Source organism: Nothoprocta perdicaria, unplaced genomic scaffold (assembly GCF_003342845.1).
Source record: "Nothoprocta perdicaria isolate Ctin4 unplaced genomic scaffold, notPer1 scaffold_7, whole genome shotgun sequence".
Taxonomy (NCBI): Eukaryota; Metazoa; Chordata; class Aves; order Tinamiformes; family Tinamidae; genus Nothoprocta; species Nothoprocta perdicaria.
The window spans coordinates 337,150-360,783 of NW_020455976.1; the positions used below are offsets into that span (position 1 = coordinate 337,150).

General features: G+C 38.5%; 1 protein-coding gene across 1 annotated transcript in view; it reads right to left on the reverse strand.

Annotated features, from left to right (window-relative positions):
• LOC112957041 (adhesion G protein-coupled receptor A3-like) overlaps nucleotides 1–22,909 on the reverse strand; it is a 237,258-nt gene extending 214,349 nt beyond the window's left edge. The window contains exon 1 of the mRNA XM_026050563.1: nucleotides 22,689–22,909. Coding sequence (XP_025906348.1) covers nucleotides 22,689–22,909 — 221 coding nt within the window. The remainder of the gene's footprint in view (nucleotides 1–22,688) is intronic.
• Between the last annotated feature and the right edge of the window lie 725 nt (nucleotides 22,910–23,634).

The window sequence follows — 23,634 nt, forward strand, 5'->3', positions numbered from 1 at the left end:
CTGAATGATACTGACATTTCAAAGGATGTTTTTCTTTGCAAAGCAGCCTTTTACCAGTTTTAATAGAGTGGAACTATCACTCTTTTGCAATAATGCACAGAAAACGAATAAGGATAAACAAGGATTTCAAGCTGTCTCTTTTCTACCCTTAGCACAAAATAGTATAGTAAAACTAGCAGATTTTAATCACAAATTAAAAAGAAATAAGGAAAAAAATTTTTGCATTTGTTTTATGATCAAAACCAAAACCAGAATGATGCAGAAAATTACGTGATCTTTGGTAGGAGCCTGCAACTGTAAGCTCTACTACTGCTTCCTTTCCCCCTTCCTTCCCACCAAAAAGTACCTCTCATTATGTGTTATACTTAAAATTATATCCCTTATGTAAGTGGGCATTATTTCACAGACAGTGAATCAAAGTACCAGAAAGAGAATTAATTTTGCAGCTTTGGACTCACAGTTGAATTGGGAAGGGAGGGGGGGGCGGGGGGAAATCAGATCTTCCGCATTTCAGACTATAACACCAAGCAAATGACTGTCCTTCCCACTGATTTCAACTTGTGAAGGAATTCATTAAGAATTACAAGAGCAACAATTACGAGCAAGAATCATGAACTATCTTAGGACAGCTTAAGACAGTTATACCCGAATTCATTTAGACAAAGCTAATTTCACTCATTAACACTGAGATTCCTATCAAATCACTATTTATTAATATAAAATACAGATATTAATTTAATATCTCACATTAAAACTATTATGTTCCAGTAATACAACAGCTGATCTCTCTGGGAAAGCTTTTCCAATGCCTTTTTTGTTAAGTAAAAGGCAATTAAACCATGAAGCTCAGCTATAAAGTCTCCTTGAACAGCCACTTGGTCAGAAAGGCAGTGACAGCAGTGACTCTTCTCAGGGACACCTATCTACCCAACACCAAAATGGAAAGGACTACGTGAACATCATTTTCAGGATACGGAAAACCATAGAGCAAAAATTGATTATATTGTGTCCCTATATCATCACGCAACACGTCAAATAACTGTTTCCCAAAGAAACCCAGGGAATTTGCTCAAGTAACACACCTGAGAGAAATATATGCTATGAGAAAAGCTCATTAACATGATTTCAGCATCTGCAGCCCTAGAAAGGGTAATGGTAATTTCCAGTTTTGTCAGCATTGAAATACCTGCAAGCCACATCAATAACTTCAAAAACTCTTATACTAATTGCAGGTATGAAAAGAGCACAGCAGACATCATGCCAGATCCCATCTCTGTTAAATCCAGAAAAAAAAATGTTTCTGTGGCCCTTTATGGAAAACCAGCATCTGCTCTGTGATGTCAAACCCTAAGGAGTTTTGCATTCAGCTTTAAAAGGATATTCAGTAATCACAACTGTTATGATTTCATTTCAAGTCAGATGTAACTCCACATAATTTCAGTAAACAAGATGAAAAGGCTGGGAACATACCACATGGAGCACTGACTTCACAAGTCAAGTTGTGAAACCTGAAATCTTTCCCACTTAACAGATGCTGGGTACCAACAGACCTAAGAATCAGTACAAGAAAATCTGACTGGTGTGTGCACACAGTTCCTCATGAGCTTGAGGACATCAGGCAACAAATGCTGCCTGAAAGGGACTCTAAGGAACTCTACCAAATGGGAACTCTCCAAGTAGGAGATAAATCATAAAAGATCAAAGGAAAAAAAAACAGAAAGAAAGAAAAAAGCTGGACTTGATGGAATCTCTATAGAGCTTTTGAATTACTTAGATTTGAAAGAAAGATTTCTGATTGTCAGAATTTCTTTACTGATAATCTTCACACATATTTGAAGGGCACAAGGCTAGAAAATTTAATTTGATGTTTCTAAAGATTAAGATGACAACTGGACCCAGTTAGCAATGAGTATTTTTACTTAACGCCTGTCAGTTTGTTACAGTAACTTCACTTGGAGTTGACTTCTGTCCGGGAAGGGTTAAATCATTTCTCACTGTTATGGTCAAGTTCTAACATTGACAGAGGACTGGCCACTAAAAGCAACAAAGTAGTAATGGTATCGTTGACCTTCTTGACACATCTAATACCGTCTGAAACAGGGACTGTTACTCAACCTGTCAATTATAAAGAACCACCATGCTCTCATTGTGATCAACTAAATCCTCTGTGATATCTAAAACATATCCTCCTCACACACCTCTATACCTACCATGGCAATAAGTCTCATGGAAACATTCAGCACTGGATGAGGTTCTGAGCTTGCACCAACCCTTCATGGCTGTGATAAATTACTGTGGTTTGTGCAACTGCAAATTTATCTTAAATCAAGTTGGCACTGCATTTGTAGCTAGGGCTTGTACCCTCAAATAAGATCGTTACTCTTGCAACCTTTTAAAGACCATTTTTAAAGATGATTTTAAGAACTTTAAGTATCAGCTGCTGAGAGTGGAGCCTGCAATCAGATGCTTTCAAAACCCGTTCTGCTTCACCAACCAAAACATGGTGAAACAAGTGAGAACAGAGCTGATGCACAGCATGTTTGCAAGCAGGTCAACACAGCTGCCCCACAGGCAAAAGCTGCTGGGGCACCATTCCTGGGTTCCTAGGCCCAACCAGCAGTAAGGCTGAGCAGATATCCCCAGTAACATCCGCACCCACACACACAAACAACCTGAACAGCTCCTCTAAACAGCTGCACTACCCGACCAAGCAACACCAGGCACTTTTGACATTTCAGAGATTTCATTGCAGACACCAATTCAGTCTACGGCAGAGCACTGCTTTCAAAATGCCACATTCAAAGCTTTTTTTTCCATTACATTCTCTAATAGCACATATTTCTTAAGGACACTGATATTAATAAATAGGAATATAATTTGTGATATACCCATTCCTCTGAATACAGAAGAAAAATGATAGAGATATTGTACTTTGTGTATTGTACTTTTCTATTTCTCATTCTATTTAGAGCATCCCTTTTTCTCAGTTATTATTTACTACTTTTCCACCTTTAAATACTTATCACAATCATCTTAAGAGGTTTGAAAGCAACTACAAAAATGACTTCATACCTGAACCTGCTGTTTTCATTCATGCTGAATTACACCGATTTAGTACTCTAGCCCACCACATTTTGAATAACAGCAGCTAGCTATGCAAGACTTGCTGAAAATTTGGAAGGTCAGTTTAAAGAGCACCAAGACATATACTTCAAAAAACACCATTAGAAAAAGTTCTTCCTTCCTCATCTCAGCAACAGAGGAAGCTTCCTGTCATCTCAAGCACAGAATAGGAGAGAGCTGCTGGTCTCCAGATGAAAGCAAGAGACACACCTCAGAGCCAGGGTACAACATCCTAATGCAATATATAGGCTAGTAAAACAAGTATTTAACTGCATCAGATTGAGTCATCTCTTAGGCATTTCAGAAAAGAATACTAAATATGCAAGAAAAATAATAAAAAGTGAATTCACTTGCATAATTTCAATGAATTCCTACTGTGCCATATATAGTATTCACCATATTCAAATAAGGAACATATCTAACAAGAAGAATCTGTCCTTAACTATTTGATCATCCATCTTCAAAGTATCTGGAGTTGTAACATTATATAAATGACATACTGGGACTATAAAAAGCTCCTTGGACTACAATCTGGATCATCTCACTCCCATCTGTAAATCATCAACTAACCACTGGCTAGTCAGCAGTTACACATTTTAGGTAGCTATTTATTACATTTAAAAATATATATATATATACACACAGAATTATTGTGGTCTTTGAGAGAAAGAGATTAACAGCTTTCTTCTTTAGCTTGAATGCAAGTTTAAATTATATCAGGTCTGTATCAACAAGCTTGCACAGTACATGTGCTGCTGTTTCTGTTTTATTTCCTTAAGCCTTCAGCAAGATTTTATTAGCTGTATTAGCCTGAGGCATATAACATTCAAGAAATGAGCACAATTACCAGTTGCAAAGTTTATACTGCGTGATTTTGTAGCCACATAGGTTTAGAAAGAGCAAGTAGCAAAAAATCAACTACAAACCACTACTACTCTCATTCATTCCCAAATGATTTATCACCTAAACAAGTGAAAATTCCTAAATCTACTTTCTAACACAGAGCACAACTTAAAAAATAATACACTAAGTTTGATTTCCTACTGGACTTAGTACTTTACAATATTCACTCCATTCCCCAGGGAAGGGTATCAAGCGCTCCTAATAGTTCCACATAAGCTCAAAATAAGAGTGGAGCTCTGGGCCATGCTGCTTGGGAATGTTAAGTCTGTAAACTAGGCAAAGTATTTTATATGCTTAGGGGTGTTTTTGCTTCCATAATAAAAGGAATTTAAACTCCTAAATCCTATGGTGTTATTATGAACATTTGAGACAGCTTTCTAAACTTTAACAATGTGCCCTTATCTTCAAATTCCTCCAGCTTTCTTACTATGTTTAAACAGAAAGAACTTTTATAAGACTGATTAAAATTTCCCTAAGCTATATGGTTTCATAAATATGTTTTCATGGAGTAAGAAGAGCTCTTGAACTTGAAATGGGCAGCTTTTGAATCTAGAAATTCAATTTCCTTAGAGAATATCCGAAAACCACATTACAGGAAGCTATGGTTCCTGACTTAAGGGAAGTGAGTGGAAGGAAAAAGTAAAATAACAAAATGTGCAGCCGACCTCAACTCGCCAAAAAATAAAAATAAATATCACCCTGCATATAACGTCCTGAGCAAAGGTTATATTAAAACAGCAATTGATATGAGCCAATAAGTGAAAAGAGTATGAGCTTTGTTTAATATGTCAACACAGCAAATTATCAAAACAAAAAGCAGCAGCATAAACTAACTACTTTTATATGATAGTATTCATGAAGGTTTTCTTGTCTTTTACTAGTAGTTAAAATATATTTCTTACTACTTTTGGGCATAGACAACACAAATAAGAATTAATAAACTTGTACTTTACTTGGCATCCACAACCCTGAATCTAAACATGGGAGGTACTGCACACTTCAGAGGAATAACCAAAAAAATCCCTATTATTTAAAGTCTATCCTCAATAAGCTCATTGCTCCATAATATCAGTTAGCGTAAGCTTTTTAATCTATGCCACTGTAAACAGATTTTCTCACTGAATGCATTTCTGTTCCAAATTTGGTTTTAAGCCTATTACCTACTTTGATAGTTTCTGTCCTTGCATTTAGATATATTTTATATACGTATTAGTAGGGTATTAATCAATTCCAAATATCCTTTGAATTAATTTCACCACTTCATTAAGGAATTTCTGTTTCCATCCTAAAGATTTTCCGGTCTCAAACTTACAAGCTTTCTGCTCTCTCTCCCCAGATTACAGTGGTAGTTCTTCTAAAATAACCATTTGTTATTTTAAGTATTTGAGCCATACTTAAAAATTTTACTCACCTCTTCAACCTGAATAAAACCTCCCTCTTAATGCTAGCCTGCATTATATCCTCTCCACTTACTTCTCTGCTTTTTATGCTGGTGCAACTTTCCTCCCCCATACACACTCTGCTTACTGAAGATTGTTTCTCACCATTCTCTAAAGTTTAGAGTATTGAATTTTTCCAATTTCATCTATGTCAAAAAGAAGGATGGCTATTAGTAAACTTTACACAGACTAATTATAAATATTCATCAGAAGCACTTCTTTTTGTCTGAGCACTTTTTCCAGATTCAACACAAAAGCATCTAATAAACCTATCAAAAATAACATATGGACATACGGAATATATGGACAATGTGCAGTAAGAAATTACTATGTCAAAATAATTTAAAATATGCCCTTAATTTCATTCTCTTCCTTTCTAATTTAGCTAATTTCCATGTCATTAAGGCTGTTTTGAAATAAAATCCAAGATAATTCTGTTGTTTTACTATACATCAGTATTTTTTTTTCCAATCTGCATCTATGAGTTTTAAAGTCTTATATTCAAAATTAACCTCTAAAGGTGAATAGATTGAAATTGCTGGCCTCCCTATGGAGTACACCTTTCTTTTCTGGGCTGTAGATTTTTGAAGCATCATAACCACAATTAAGGCATTTGAGAACTTGATATTCCTGCATTATCTTCAAAGTCTACTGAACACCTCACACCAGGTAACTGACTCGTGCTAAAATTACTGAAGCAACTTCAAAACCATGTTGTGCCCAAAAACAGTACAGCAGCTCCTACATATCAACCCACCTGAGAGAAGCTGTGATTTTGTTCAACCAGAACTGAATTGAATCAGCACTTAATAAATCCTCATTAACTTTGGCAAAATTGCTTTGCTTTCTACTGCTCAGATTATTTATGAAATCCCACACATCTTTTATGAGACCTTAACAATCACTCTTCATGCATGGTGTGCAATATATTTGCAAAGCCCTAGTTTATATGGAAATCAGCAGTGATAACATGGTCTAATGTGCAGGTATTTAAATTTCCTGTTGCCAGCAGTTTTATTACAGTCTTCCTTCCTGGTAGTTACTAGGCTGGACACATATACTGGCTGCAGCCAGCTACACCTCAAAGGCTACTGGATGTGCCTTGGATGAGTTTCATTAGAAACCATTCCAGCAGAAGGGAATAGAAGGGGCCGAGGAAGAAAGCACTGTCCTATCTTCCTGAAACGTCAGTCCCCATCAGCTATCACAGTCCATCAGTTATCACAGTCATCACGCCCATAATTTAAACACTTTAATAGCATATTGCGTAATTGATGTGCCCTGGAAAAAGTTCAGAAAAAAAAACCTTAAGTGATTCAATATATTTTCATATTATTAGAAATGCCAATAACACAAATTCTGCCACTGCTTTGCCAGCAGCTATTGTCAGTTTGTACTTTCTTGGTTTCAGTGTTGTTAAGATGTATTGACAATGATATTTGGATATCTACACCATCAAAATATCTTTGATGATGTATGCTGTAATCATAATCATCTTAGTTTGATGGTACAGCATACATGATCAATCACGAAACTCATCACTTAGGCTTTACTGACAGTGACACTAAAAAATAAGTTAATGCAACTTAGAAATACAACTTAAACTCTTCTAGAAAGCTAAAGATCCCCCTTTGCAGATTGAAATAAACATCATTTTCACCAAAACAAAATCCTATCCTGATACAACAGACACAGTTAAGTGAGGAGAGCTGAACAGAGAACAGCAGCTTCCCTTAATGCCTGCAGCACGGATGCCATAAAAACATTTCAAGATCCTGCTACTGAATCCTGGCAAAGGAGGTTGCTCTTGAATACTTTTATAATAGCTTGCACATTGTCTAAGAAGAGTCAGTCATGCAGTTTTAAATTACACAAGGAAAAAAAATGCTGATTTTAAGTACTAGTTTTTTAAAAGCACAAAAGTTCAGGCACCCCATCCCTCACCCTAGCACCCGCCTCCCCCTTTGACTCCCCATCCTCCCTCTCTCCTCAGCAAAAGAAGTTATGCATCATATTATAATTTAATTCCAAAGGATTATCCAAAATGTATTATATAGGAGAAAGTTTAAGAGTTCCCCCTTCAATATATTTAGTTTACAAACTGAAAAAGCAGCAACTTAACAGTCAAGAAAACATTTATGATTAACTCATTGTCAGCATTAAGGTTTTCTCTTCCTCTGATACTTAGGATTACACCTTTAGGCTTAGTTTGTGTAATACAATGTACATACTAACACCTATTACACAAGAGATTATTAACATATAACAGAAAAGTAATCACAGACTACATAAGAATTTACCATCTACTTTTCAGAGTTATTAATATGGCCCTGCAGTAGTTATCACTTCAGTCTATAATTAAAATATATTAACTTCATATGAAGTTAATGAAGTCATAGTTGAATTTCAATTAGCTGTAAGCTTCACTGATTGGAAGTGGTGCAAAAAGAGCAGATTGACTTGTAATTTGCTTAGCCTATCTTTATAAATTATATCATTCTACTTTCTTTGTTATATAAATTCTAAAAAAAATATTCACAGAGACCAAGAGGAATCTTTTTGATATGGCTAAAAGGTCACACTTCCTAGTACAGGAAATAAACAGGGCCAAATCACAGAAATCACTACTACTTTTTAATCATTTAAAACACAGGAGATAGGGGAGGACTTGAAAAACAGTAGCTACTGAGGCATTAAACTTAATGAGTAACTTAAGGATCAAAGGATGGCAACATTCAAAACACAAAACTCTTCACGACTTTCATCTCCGCAATAAAGCTGCTATGCACTAACTTAGAGCTAAACTGGTTTTTAGGAGCATCTCTTTTACCAACACCCACCACCCAATAAAATCCCTCTGCTAGGAACAGACACAGAAAGCAGAAATAGTTCATTAAAAAAGCAAGCAGACAATCTGATTATTTTTAAACCATAGCTTGCTTCTTATATGAGTACATTTATTGACCTTTTGTTGTGTTTCACAAGTGAAGATTAAATATGAAAGAGAAGGTGACCGAGTTGGGCGAAATCAGATAAACACTATTAAAAACACTGGATTTGATAGCTTTGAAGAGTTAAAGTTTTTGGCAGAAGACTCAAGAAGAACCACCCAGAGATGAAGCACACCTGGTGAACACATTTGCCACTGGCTAGCCTAAAGACACCTGGAAACTTTCCAGCTGAAAATTTCCAAATACACTCTGTACTGATGCACAGCCCATCAGTTGTTTTGATACTGTTCCATTTTTACTTCTGTATTTAAAAAAAGTGGCATTTTCACAAGTATAATACTAGATTGGAAGCCAGGAATTTTGTTCAAGTTTCATTAATATGTATATGCCTTTACTAAACAGTTAAATCACCTTTTTTTTTTTTGGATATCATTTACATGATGTGCTAGACATAGCTTTTCAGTTTAACTCCCAAAGGAGACGAGTGTGATCACATGGCACAGCCCAGCTCAACCTCTCCCTATAAAAAACATGTCAAGCCATAGACTTTTTTTACTTTCACAATATCTAATCTTAACTTTACCCATGTAAAGGAACGAAGCTTCATCCATGCTAGGGATGCTATGGCTTCCAAAGGCTAATTACTTTTGGATTTCTACAGGTATTTTTATTCTGAATGCATTAGGTTTGGGCCACCAGTGACTAGATTTTCTTATTTAGTTTCCATTTTTTTTTTTAATCTGACTTTTTTCCTTTTCCTCCTTATATTTCCTGATGTGACTGACATGGTTGACCTCTGGGCCATGTATTTTCTACTCCTTAGATTATGTTTAAAATTTTGAAATGCATTTCAAACACCTTTTTCTAGTAATTTTTATTTTAGTAGCAGCACAGAAAAGCAATACTCCTTAATTCTGCTCTTTATTCCCTACTTTTGCATCCAAGAAGATATTTTTAGTGTCCTTCTTGCACAATATCACACCAAGAACAGATGTTTAAGTGATTACGTACCATTATAGTTAACTGCTTTTCAGTGACATAAATTTGGAGCAGTTTTCTTGAACATACAAGTGTGAACTCCTTTCTTTGTTCTGGATATATGACATTGTTCTTGGCCATGTTAAGATGAACGCTGATCTGCCGAGTGCAGCTTGCCAAATGATCCCGGCTGCTCCAGAGATCTGCCCGAGGCCGCAATCCTTCCCCCAAATCTTTCTTCTGAGAACGTTTATATTTTCCATCTGGATGATTAATGGCATCAAGTCAAAAGAATGGATCATACCAGAGGTCCATAGAGATCATTCTCCTGTCTTTTCATAAGAGTCCAAGAGAAGATAAATAGAAAGTATTAAAAAAGGCAAATAGTTCCACAGTTTACCTGTGTGGTGTGAACTACTGCTTACTTCTTATGAAACCCAAATACATTCATTTGGTGCCTCCTCAATCCTTTACTAGGGCAAAAAGATAAAATCTTCCCCGTTCATTTTCACCATAAAACGACAGACTTTTTTTAGGGTCAAACTCCCTCAGCTATTCATCACTCCTCATACACAATCCACAACTCTCCCATTTATTGACTTTCCCTGTACCTTTCCTTGTCCTGCTATATCCTTTTTGACATGGAAGCACCAGAGCTGTGCACAGAATTCAAGATACAGATGCACCATGCACTTACACGGTGGAAACACGATGTTCTGGTTTGTTCCTCATGTTGCCTGCTGCTAAGCTGTCACTTCAACAGGATATATCCTACTTCTAGAATATCACCTCTCAAAGTAGTGTGTAGCTTGGAAATGACCAACGTATATGCATATTTCTAACCTTTCTAAACCCAACCTTTCTGACTTAGCTTTTGTGAGTACTGAATTTAATCTTCATTTCCTAGGAATCTTCTTCTGGATTACAGCATATGCAGAAGGGAAAAGACTGGCATATCTAATAGAGCATACTTATTTTCCTGTTAAAGTTTCACATTCTCTCCCATCCCCAGACCCCAAACAATTATTCTTTTGAGCACTGAGAATATGTTTTTCTACAAAGTGATTTCTATTGCAAAACACCACAGCTCGAAAAAAAGAAATACTACTCGAAGTAAACTCTTGCAAGCTCAAAACAGATAGTTGTTCTCTTATAACTATGTACTGGGGAAGCTCTTGACCAGGGCAAGCTCCATATTGTCACCCAGCCAGGATGGCTGCAAGCAGCCCTTCAATCTCTGGCCTGTAGTCAGCAATGGTTATTTGTCCAGCTAGGGGGAGAGTGCATTTATCAAGCAGTTGTCTCTTAACACTGGACTGCATCTCATCTACGAGGTCTGTAAATCTTCAAACCATTCACCCAGATCAATAAAGGGAAGAAGCTATCTGAATTTTAAGCATTTTGCCCCTCTGCAAAAGTACAGATCCTGTTGATGGGGGAGGGTTATGTATACTACAGCTCCTTATCGAATAATCTCTTCTCTCAGGAATAATCTAGCAGACTTTAGGCACCCTAATGGCTCACAGAGGCTAAGACCTTCCTGTCGAAGGCCAAGAAGATGACTTTCCAGCAGGCAAGTCCCTGGAAGGTAAGTCCCATAACTGAAGGCTAAGGCAATGGTTAGCAGCAGGGTGACAAACCTGGAGAACAGTACTGAGGGAAGTAACAACTAATACAGGAAATCAGCAGCCTTCTCTGTGATGAGATAGATTGGAAGCTACAGTGTTGTAGAAAGCTCACCCGAAATAGCAGATGTTTAGAGAAAAAGTATACATCTCAAGTAGATCACCCAGATACAAGCACAGCGGAGAGAGATTAGAGGAACAAGGCAGTCCAGAACAGACCTTTTCTAGGTTAGAGCAGAGGGAAGAAATCCAGCTCAAAATAATATTTTTACCCTAGTCCAAAAATTGGGGCTCAAAAAGGTGGGGTTTTTTTTGCCTCACTTCCAGTTTTTTACCTATTTTCCCTCCACTGTTAGGTGGGTAAAAGGTTACCCATGCTCAAAGTCAACGTATCAAATATTAGCATGTCATGCAACTTAGAGCTGTGAACCAAGGCACACAAGCAAAAGAGAGAAGGAAAAAACAACACACAAACCTAACCAACAACCTGGATATCAGCAGAGGCAGTTTTCTGCAGTCTTTCTGCACAAATAAATTACCAGCATCAATATCAATAAAAATGATTTTCAGCAGAGAAAAAAAAATAAGAACCTATCCACTTTCCTTTCAAAATCACTTCCCTCCTCCAAAAGCTTTTTTCATAGGCATGCTGTTATTGCAGTTTGATAGTTTCTCTCTCCATCATGCTTCCCCTTACTCTGGCCTTTCCATAAGGGGGGGGGGGGAAAAAAAAAAAAAAAAAAAAAAAAAGGATTGGCCTCAGTGCTAAAGGAAAAGCAAAGATGCACTTAACATTCAGGAAGACAGAGGTAAATATCAAAAATCTATCAATCTGCCACCAGAAAACTAGGCCAACAAACTGGAAGTCTGACTTAAAACTTTTAGTCATTTTTTAATAATCCAAAGCACTAGAAGCAGGAGCAGTGTTTCTTTTCTTTTCTTTCCTCTTTTTTCCCCCTAGATCATAAATGCATTTCTCCTTAGACTGAGTTAAATGTAATGACTCTGCTTACAGAATGTTTTATCACCTTTCCTTCTTCACAAAATTAAAGACATCGCCAATTACCTACAAGAAAGAATACTATTAATAGTATAAACTAATTCCATCTCCTGAAACTTCATCACTCCCTTGCATTTCAGTTTGCTGACGGTGATTAATGATGACAAGAGAAAACGTAAAAGGACAACCAGGAGAGCACACAGTGCAGATCCCTCAAAGGCAGAACCAGCTCCGTATCCCAGAGTTTGATCGCAAGTCAGATCTGCTGAAATACATTCCAAAGGAAGCACTGTCATCTCTTAAAACTCAGAAATAAGCACAAGTTGCTCCTCACCAACGTGCTGTTAAGCAGCACACCTGCTTGCCACAGGGAGCTAAAAATGTAGAAGTTCATCCAGTCTCAGAAAGGGCTGGAGTGGTTCATGGAAAAACAACCCTGAAGCTGTAACTCCACGGCACAAGGGATTGAAGAGTCTTGGGGGGAGAAAAAATACTACCACTTGACCTTACCTACCTGCTTTTAAACAACACTACTGCAGACAGCATATAAGGCTATACAAATCTGTGGTCTGGTCCAGAGGAAGGAAAAAAATATATATATATATGTATGTATATCCCTAGGGAAGATCCAGATTACAGCAAATCAAAGTGTAGAGTCACAAACATCTTTAAAAATCTACATATTTTACAAATTTTATAACAGGTTTATAACCATGAAGTAGCAAGTGAGAAAGATGACCAGAAACCCAGTTGTCCCAGCTTCCTAGCCTGCAAAACCCTTACTAGCTGCTCTGGGGACAGAAAGGCAGCCCCAACCAGAGACAAAGCTTTTGCGACAAGCTTCATATCATACAGGAGCACTGACTGCAAACAGAAATCAATGCCACTATTTTGACAGCTATTTTCAGAGAAAAATCTTGACTTCAGAACTTTTTAATAAAAGATCACTTGAGGGATTTTCTTTGTTTGAAACAATCACTCTGCCTCAGCCCAAATGGTGTTTGGCAAAGCCTGCCTTAAATAATTATTTGCTGTAGTCCATTTCCAAACTTATACCTGGTATTTACTCTCTCTTCAGAGAGAAATAGGGTGGTAATCGCATATTTCATTTATAAAGTGATGGCAATAAAAATATCAAGTAGTTACCTTGGGTTCTTCCCAGGTACCTCCAGAAAACAGCAACTTAAAATTTAATTTCAGGGATGTCCAAGCACCCAACTTGCTTGGTCTCAGCAGCAATAAATGAGTAACACGGAGGCCAGTTTCATTTCAAGTAATTTTGTCCAGTTTACCAATACTACTGTACTATCTGAATATGTAAAAAATCAAGATGGCCCAGTCAGCAATTTACTCTAAGCTCTGTAAAAATTTTGCTATGAAGACAACTTTATGGACCAGTTCACTAATGAACTAGTCATTAAGTATTGACACAAATTAATTAAAAGGAAGTGTTTCAGGAGGAACAGTTTATTAGAAATAGGTTTATAATAGCAATCAATGAACATGAAGTAGTCTAAAGGAGTGATTTCATTTGCTCTAAATTCAGATTAGAATTTATTACATTTATTTAGCATTTGCAGTTTCTTTTTATTCATAAATCTGTATTGTTGATTCTACGTTGTTATTAATGACACGATTTTGCAGAAAGAGGAGAGAATTATAAGCTGCAAAATAATAAATGAACATCTCCACACTTTACACATTTTAAATATCGGCAAGAAATTTCATTATTTGCCCTTTTATTATGCAAGTAAATAGAAATACAAAAAAAAAAAAGCTTGAAGAAAACCACTTTTCCTCTTTCTGATTTTTTTAAATCTCTTCTTTAAAGTGAATTGGCTCTAGGTAATTTAGCTGTACCTTCACGAAGGCTAGCAAGCATCTCAGCCTGCCAAATAAGTATTTTACATGAACCGCACCCTCCTCTCCCCCTCCCTAAAAAAAAAAAAAAATCTAACTACGTGAATGTTCTTACATGGAACAGGAGTTTAAACAGCCACCTGAATATGTGGGCTTACTTCTCACCACTTGAGTCAATTTTCTGAACACCAGATTACACAAATTCAGTTAAACAATGACAATACTAGACTATAAAGAGCATTGTACTTAAAGCACAACATAATAAAACTCTACTCTTCCCCCTCTACAGATTATTGAATTGATACAATTCTCTCAAGGTCTTTTGTAGTAAATAAGTCTATTGATGAGAAGCTGGGACAAGGATGACACTCATTAGAGACAGAGTAACATGCAGCATAATTTCTCTCTATATATAATGCATATAATTTAATAAATTCATACATCACAGAGATGCACATCACAGCACTGACCATGCATCTCTAAGGGCCGTCACATTTGGGTGGTGCTGTCTCTCTGGCACTCCACCTGCAGCATGCACGGAAAATTGGGGCTGCTGTAAAATTAGCATGGATTCGTCAGCTGCTACAGCCATAGCTGGCAATAACTCACTAAATGAGTTTTTTACATATTTCATGATTTTTGGAAAAAGGGCTGCAACATTGTTTTGAAAGCTGTTACAAAAGGGCAGAGAAAGCTGGGAAGTGAACTCTTCCCCTCTGGACAACCTGCAACAGAGGAGACCGAGCGCCAGGAGCAGCTTTTGGCAAAGGAAGCACAAGGTCCAGCAGAGAATGGGATACACATGGGAAAGTGAGAATGAAGCGTGTCACAGAACCACGAGCAGAGCTGTCAAGGAAGGAGATAGATGGAAGTGTTTTTTGGGAGAGGTATTTGTGGCAAAGGAGACTTTGTGATACATATGAAGCAAAATCAAGGTGCATTTGAGGAGAAAATGGGCAGAAACATCCAAGGTAACATGCAGGATTGCAAGATTCTGGGGAGAAGAGCAGAAGGCTCCATGCAGAGAGGATGGCCCAGGGAAGATACCAAGTGGGACATTTTTCTCAGCCTGCAAATCTCCTCTGGTAGGATATACATGGTAATATTTAGAAGTTCTTAGCAGTGACCTGGAGTGCCTGTAAATTCGATTGCACAAAATTGGCAATATCCTTTTTTTTTTTTAATGCCGTTAAGTTCCCCATTGTGCTGAGCTGTTAGCACGTTCCTTTCAGAGGGACCTTCCTAACATTTCAATAAACTTCTTCTGAAGATTCCGTAAAGCTTATTGTATTGAAAAAGTTGTTCAAGAACAGATTATGCTTTTCCTCCACTTTTCTGCACTCACAGAAATACCACGCATACTACTTCATTTTGCAGATATCTAAATAACTATTGCCAAGGACTTAATAATACATAGCAATATTAAGTTCCAATGTTCAATTATTTAATGAAGTCTGTCTTCTGCTGCACATTATTCAAGCCTGATTTGGTTGTTACTAGTTTTAACTTCCTTTTCCATTATATGATTTCGTTTGCTTTTTACTCAAATTACAGCCAACACAAGCTTTTACCCTTCCAGTTATACTTTTGTCTATAAAACATGCACTAATGTACTCTTTGGGACAGTTTATTCCATAACATAAGATCTTTACAGGGAGACATTGACTTTATTGCCTTTAGAAAGAAGGAACCATGGTAACTCTTCAATAGACAAGGAAAATCTGAAGTGGCCATAATTTGGAATATTTGTATTTCTGGAGGCCTTAACGATCAGGTTGGCTTTAAAGCCATAATGATACCTCAATAACAAAGAAAATTAAATTTCTTTGAGTTACACAAAACTTGCAGTATATATGCTAAAAAAATATGCCAGTGCCTTTATGCCTTATTGAGCTTTAATGAATAACCATTTCAAAAGCACTTACCAAAGGAAAATCTAAAACAAAATTTTAAAAGAATTTGCTTACTTTTGCATACCTATCAGTAGATGTCAACTCTATATGACCTCAGAATAAATTTTTTTTTTTAAACAAAGATTTATAGGTTTATAAGCATAATACAGAACCCCTAAATCTGTGTGTGCTTACTTTATTGGCAGAACAGTTTATGCATTTGACATTCTTGTTCAGATAAGATTATATCCAACATAATACAGAAAAGAAACTGTCAACAAGTCTGTAAGACTATAATAGAAACAGTAAAAGCAGAGTTTCCATATGACTAAATGCACTTTCAGAGTGCTCCCAAATCAGTCCCAGGCATGAAAACACAGTTGGAAATGATTTTAGGAAAAGGCAGAAGAATGGCACTCTGCCACAGAAAAAGTGAACTAAGCCTACACTTTCTCTGTACTACATAATTTCCAAAGTAGATAGAAAAATTGTTATTAGAATAAATAATACACAGTTTTTAGTCAAATTAGTTTTGGGAATTCTAGAACTACACAGCAAACTTAGATTGATCTAAGAAATATACTTGACTAGAGAAGACTATAGGCAAACTTTTCATGTTTTCTGTCCTTTTAATGTGGTGGCTTTGAATATTCTATCAGGATGATGGAAAAGGATGAAGCTTAGACATCAGTAGGTAGGTTTCCTCACAATCAAAGTTAAAGAGCCCAAGCAGAGATCCCTAAGAACATGCACAGATACTGTAAGTAGCGAAACTCAAGCTAGCACAAAGCTCCAAATCCCACAAGTACATGAAGGAAGTGCGTGAGCTTCATATATATGTATGTGTGTGTGTGTATGTGTGTGTGTATGTGTGTGTATATATATATATAAATATATCTGTGTGTGTGTCTATTTCCTGGTGGCTGTAGAGCAGAATCTCTGTCTCCATGAAGATAATCTGCCCTTTAACTTCCAGATTTATACCAGCTGTGCATTACAAAAACCGGGCTAAAGACAGTAGTGGGAAAGTAAGGATAGATTATGTGGAATGTGGTTGGATCCAGTAGCTGCAAAATTTGTGATGACAGAGGGCCCCATGTAGGGAGCAGCCTTGCACAGGAAAGTGCTGTTGCCCCAACTCCCTTGTTTTGCACAAGGTTTCTGAGCCTGTATTAATGGCAAAGGAATAAATGGACTTCTCGGATCACAGGTGTTCATGTGACCCTCTTGTCATGTAGCATCAGATGATTTATCAAGAGGTGTGATTTTAAACCTCTGAAAGAGGCAGAAAAAAAGAAAAAGAGAACGTATAAAAACATGGGAGTTTTGTTTTACTGCTGTTCTTCATACCCCTTTCTCATGGCTATAGAGAGCTGTCACAAGACACTCCTCTGTGCCCTTCTACATTGCTTCACTTCGCACTGCTGAGCTACTTGGAAGGAAGGAAGGGAGAAAAAGGTATTTTAAGAAAACATTTAACATGCCTTCTAGAAATAATACTGCATTCTCAGATCTTTATAAAACAGTCCATTTTAAGGGCTGATAGTACTTTGGGCCCAAGAAGAAAAAACTCATGCAGCTTCCTAAAACATGAAATTCCACGTGCATAAATCAACTACTCCCTGACCACCCATTCAGCATAGCAGATGAGAATACCTACACTTTGGCAACAAGGTTTTGCTGCACAGATCTTCTGATCATGAAAAAAAGAAATATTAACCCAACCTCTTCCTGCTTAAGGCAAATGGAGTCACTAGCTGGTCAACTGACAAATTATACAGTATTGCTAAATACCAACTTTATGTAGGTCACTTCAATAAATAGCAGACACACATTCATATGATCAAGTCCCTTTCCACCCATACCCATTACTAGCCTTGCTAGTATGTTTTTACCTCTGTAAGAAAACTAAGCATTCAGTCATCATAGGGCAAGCTTCCTGGCATAGAGAGACAAAGAAATCCCAGCATGTAGTAGTATTACCTTACAAAGTTATTTCAGTATCTATTAAAACACTAAGGTAAGCCTTCATTCTATATTAGACCTTATTCACAAACAGAGCATCTATTTGCATCTCCTCCAATTCTCCTTTGTTATTAGAATTTTGTGTAATGTTAACATACCAGTCTCCCGGTCAGAAAGTTATAATTTGGAAGTGTGATAGTACTTAAGTTATTGACAAGTAAACAAGAGCAGATGCAGATACTCCCTCACTGGAAATAACAGGAGCAGAAAAAAAAGCCTAAGTTTTGCATTGCATAACTGCTCCAGTGGATTCTATACGAAAAAAATCACAATAAAAGTACTTTTAAAGAAAGCTAGACTAATCACTAAAGAGTTTTTATCTACTGCTTTTCACCTCTTTTTTTTTCCTGGCTGTCCTTGTCCATTTATTCCAGAGTTCAATTTATTCCAGAGTTCAAGTCTCTCACATGTGCTAAGTCAGTTTGCCTTATGCTAGGGGTTTCTTTCACAATGATAAACTTTTTTGGAGAAAGCATGTATAAATATATACACATCCATAAATAATAGAGCAGGAAACCTGCTTTTTGTTCTTTTTGCTGCCATGATGTAAGTGAGCACAGGAAGTTATGCAAGGTGAAAATGTTCATGAATTAAAACCTTCGTTATTTACGAATTAGCAACATTATGCGAGACAACACACCAATAAAGAAAAGTTTTGAGATGAAGAGAGAAAACTACTAAATAATGAAACTACTAAATAATGTTTTCTTCATCTCCTCTCCATTCTTGCGTTATTTACTTTGGACAACTTAAAGCTCTTTGGGGCACAGAATATATTTCTGCAATGTATTTTTATAGCATGATGTTTATACTAAATAAATCATATTGATACATCCTAAATTGAAGCAATGTAGAAGTGTAAAAGACAAGACTAGACATCAGCCAAATATAGTAATATAATAACTTAGAATAAATTCCAGTAGACATGACATAAATGAAAGTGACATAAAAGTAATTCGGGGAAAAAAAAAGTGGGACAAATGCTGCTTTCAGAACACTAGTTAATGTTTGTAAAGTGCCTTGCAGATGGGGAAAAAAAAAAGCTTACATAAAAGTTATGAGTGAAATTGTGGAGCCTCACTCTGAAATTAAGAATACAAGGAGTTCAGGACAGCCTCTGAGTCACAGTTTGAAGAGAAGCATAGATAGAAAAATTTGAAGTGTGATACAGATATGATATTGAGCCTCTGTAATCACTACTAAATGACATTATCCTAAATTTTAATTTCTACAATGACATTTAAAAGAACACTCCTATACAGATGTCCACTAAATTTGTAAAAATAGCAGCCTTCAGAACAAATATTGAAGAGCAATATTTAGACATTATTAAGAGAGCAGAAAAAATAGTGATATCACTATAGGAACTTATGGCATTTATAACTTCAAAGTACATTCTGCACATACCTCAACACTTGTTGCTAACTGAGAACTTTAAGAAAACTAAAAGAATAAGCTTCTTAACGCCACTTGACATAAAGAAGGAAAGCACAGTGAATACGTAACCACCTACAGATCCAGTGTCCAATGTAAGTGGAATAATTGGCAACAGAACCGGCTTGCTCACTCCTGATTTTCAAACTATAGGCCTTTTAGAAGGGGCACATTTTTATCAAGACTTAATCCCTATGGCCAGACTTTCAGCAAGTCAGTCAAAAGTTAAACAATTAAAATTTGCAAATAACTTTTTTTTCACTTTGGTTGCCTTTTAAAATGGTCACACTACAACAATCCAGTCAAACTACAAAAACAGAGAAAAAAATATTGATTGTATATTCCCAAATGTTCAGCCATGAAGTCTAAACTGAGAAAAGTATATTATTCTGCAGAATAATAATTCCTCCCTGTGGGGTCTACACCTTAATGCCATGAGAAGAATGTGGATATAATGGTTTCCATAATTTGGTGACAGAAGAGGCACATGACTGCACAGAAAGAAAGAAAAAACAACTCCCCTCCTCCTACAATACACTATGACCAGAAATAGATGTTGCAAATCAATACTGGTTAGAATTCCTTTTAACAAGACTTCTGAAGTGATGCTAAACACACACACATATATACACACACGCATGTACATACATAGACATAAAGAGAAAAAGGAGGAAAGAGCAGCTTTGTCAACGCATATCAGAGGTTTCTTTTTCCTAGTTTGCTATTTTTATTGAGAACTTTCAAGCACTATTGAATGGATCTACTATTTATACCACCTCCAAGAAACTATACAAACTTTTCTGCATCATAAACTGGAAAGAATTGGTCCAAACCTGTCACAAGTAAGAAATTCTGTAGTGAATTCAAATTCAAGTATGAAGTCAGATATTGCCTATCACATTTTGAAAGTATTTTCAGTCATCATACTTTTAGTACCCATACGCTCTACAGCGCTGACGTTGCCACGCTCAACCAAAGTACATGGTCAGTTAAGTGGAAGAAAAAAATAGCAAACGAATAATAATGTACTAAATTTGCTGATAAGCAACATTATGTAGCACATAAGTGAACTGTTACACATCTACAACTTTATTATTAATGGAACACAAGATACAGGAAAATGTCTTCTCTGTCATCTCTGCTGAAGTTAGATTAGCTTAGATCCTCCCTTCCAAAAGGGATTAGCACTAAAGAAACAACATTCCTACACAATAAATATATATGGAGATGATTTAATTCATCAAATAAAGTCATTATTGCTTGTTACATTGTTTCATCAAAATGCTACTACATCTGAAACACACAATCCTTTTTTTGCCTCTATATTTCTTAATTTTTAAAGCAATCCGAGAGGTTATGTTCCATATGTTAAAACTCTCTTCCTCTCTGTGGGCCCATAAAAGCGAATGGAAACAGGCGGTGTCTACCAGAATATTCTCTTTTCTCTAAGTCTTCCATGCAGCTACAAAAACAAATGCAAGAGCACTAGTGTTTGAGCTTTTTACTACTTTCCCCCCACCCTCCAGCTGGCCAAATCTCACAAGTTTCTTCTAAAAAGTCTATGACACTTTCAATAAAATTGTCACTTTTATATTCCAACTACTGAAAAGGATTATATTCCTAAACCAGACTAACTTTTTCCAACTTACCTGCAAGATTCGGCCTTAAAATTACTTTTAGAAAGACTGGGGGGGAAGGGAGAGACAACAAGATAAGAGGGACATATTTTGGTGATACATGGCCCTGTGTTTGAGTGAAATACAGTAGAAAGCAATGGTCTGTAAGCTTGTTATCTGTACTTAGTTGATATAAAGCTATCAAATGAATGGCGTTTTGTAAGTAACCTTAAAACATCTCACACAGCATACTTCTAGGGTGAGCACGAGCAAGAATCATCTGAAATGTGTATGTTTAGGGTGATATTATCAAGTTGCAGGTGCCTTAAAGCAGAGATGTAAGCGAGTAAATCCTTCCACCTACCACTACAAAGGTCTCTCCCCTATTCACCCTTCTCACTTCTGTTTCTCAGAACTCAATTTCTTTTTCTTACAGCAAACACATATTTTTGCTCATCCTGTGGTCAGTTGGATTTACCTAACCAATCAAAAGAAAAGATAATTTAAAAAAAAAAAAAAACCCAAGTAAAATTCTGCAAATAAGGGCATGAGAAGCTTTCGCGGATATGCCAAGTGTTAAGAGCTTCCACAAACCCTTAACCATTGGAAAAAAATAGTTTGTGCACACTCAAGTTGTCAGCATTTTGGGGAGACCCAGCTATAACTGTATAATCAGCTATATAAACAACAAAAGTGACAGCTTATTGGCTGGGTCAAAACTTGTGTAGATGTAATAAAATTATTCTAAAACATTCTATTAAAATTTAACAGGAAGTATGGTTATTATGTACTGTACAAGCAAAACTTAACAGGCAAAACTTCCCAGATGAGTAATCAGTACACATCTAAGCAAAATAAAAATCACTCAACAGTCAGAGCTGGAGCTGCACTGAAGCACGCGCAGCACATCTGTACACTCCCAAGCACAAGCTGCCCAGATGTTATAAATTACTATCTTTACCAGTTGTCTCCTAGAAGTGTTGACTTAAAGGAAAGGCAGTGAACAGTGGAGATGTTCACAGCATGAATTGTCAACAGAACTAAATCCAGCAGTAAAGGATCTGCTGGATACGTGCATAGTCTAAAGGGCGAGTGTCACAGAGCTCTTAACGCACTGGTCCATCATAGGGACATTACTTCCCACCTCCACTTAGCGATACGGGCATGAAAAGTTTCAGCGACTTAGTTGTAACAAATTTCATGCCTTTAAAAATTTGTGTGCAGCAGGCAACAGTAAACACAGGGTATTTTCTGCTCATTTGATAATTTAAAGAAAAAAAAAAAAAAAAAAAAAAAAAAGACCGGGGCGGGGAGATGGAGGGAAGGTGTCGAGGAAGGAGAGAAACCAGGAGGCTCCAAACTGAGTCGGGACAACTCGGAGCAGTATCAGAGTTCCGAGTCTGCCAGGAGCCTGTGCGCAGTCGCTGGCCGGACCCCGTGGGTCCGGGATGTCCCTCGCGGGTCCGAGATGTCCCTCGCTCGGGGGACCCTCCCCTCCGCTGTCCCGTGCCGGGGCCGGGCGCCAGGTGAGCCCCGGCCCGCGCCCCGCGCCGGGACGAGTCCCACGGCCCCAGCGCGGCGCCAGCAGCAGTTTCCCAACGGAGAACAACAACAAACTCTCGCGTACTTTTTCAGAGCCGGTCATCTGCGGGGAGAGCGATTTTCCTCGCCCTCCCCTTGCTGGGGAGCCGCGTGGGGCGGCAGCGCCGGGTACACGGCTCACCGAGCCCCGGGGTGCAGCGTCCCCCGTCCCCCCCAGGCTTGGCTACCCCGAGAGCTGCCACCGCCGCTGCCCCCCCGCCCAGCCCAGCGCCCAGGTGAGCCGCCCGCGGCCGTACTCACAGGGTCACGGTGCGGTTGGGCAGCACGGCGGGCGGCAAAGTTTCCAGCAAGTCGCCGCCGCTGCAGAGCACTTTGATGCGCAGCGCCGGGCGGCCGGGCGCCTTGGCGCGCTCCGCGGCGCACAGGCAGCTGTCAACGAGGAGGTCGGGGCAGTTCCTGCTGCCCGCGCACAGCCCCAGCACCGCGGCCAGCAGGCACAGGCGGCCGCACGGCCCGCGCATGCTGAGCGAGCAGGCGGGCGGCAGCGCATGGCCCGCCGCGCCCCGCGGCACCGCGACGGACCCCTTCCTCCTCCTTCTCCTCCTCCTCCTCGTGCGCGGAGCCGCCGCTCCTTTCCTGCCTCGGCCCGCGCGGCGAGCGGCGGCGCTGGGCGGACCCCGCGGGCGCAGCCGCCCCCTTCTCCCGCCGCTCACCGGAATAACGCGGCCCCGGGGGGGCGCGGGCGCCGGCTCCGGAGCGAAGGGGGAGCGCAGCCTCCGCCGGGACCTGTGGCTACCGCCTCCCACGGGAAAGTTCCTCACCTGCCTCCGAGCAGCAGCCTCAGCTGATGCCCGGCAATTAAGGGCAAATTAATTAATTAATTAAGTGAAACCCTGCAGATGCGGCAAGGGGCGCTAAAGTGAGGGCTTTCTGCAAAGCAGGGCTGTGAGCCACAGCGCTGAAAGTGACCCCCCCTTTCCTGCTGGACATATGTCCCCAGGCTGGTCCCTGCCCTAGTCACCTGGGCGACGCTGGGTCCTGCTGACATCGAGGGTTTGCTCCTCACCTCCTGGCACTCCATGCTTTGGGAGCCCTCTTCACCGGGAGCTCATGCTCATTGCACCATTACCAGTCCTTAGGGAACCTTTTCTCTAACAAAGACACATTGCTGTTTTCCATCTTGTTTATTTATGTTCTGAAAGTTAGAAAAAATACCAACTGGAAACTTCCATTTGGAAGGGGCTTT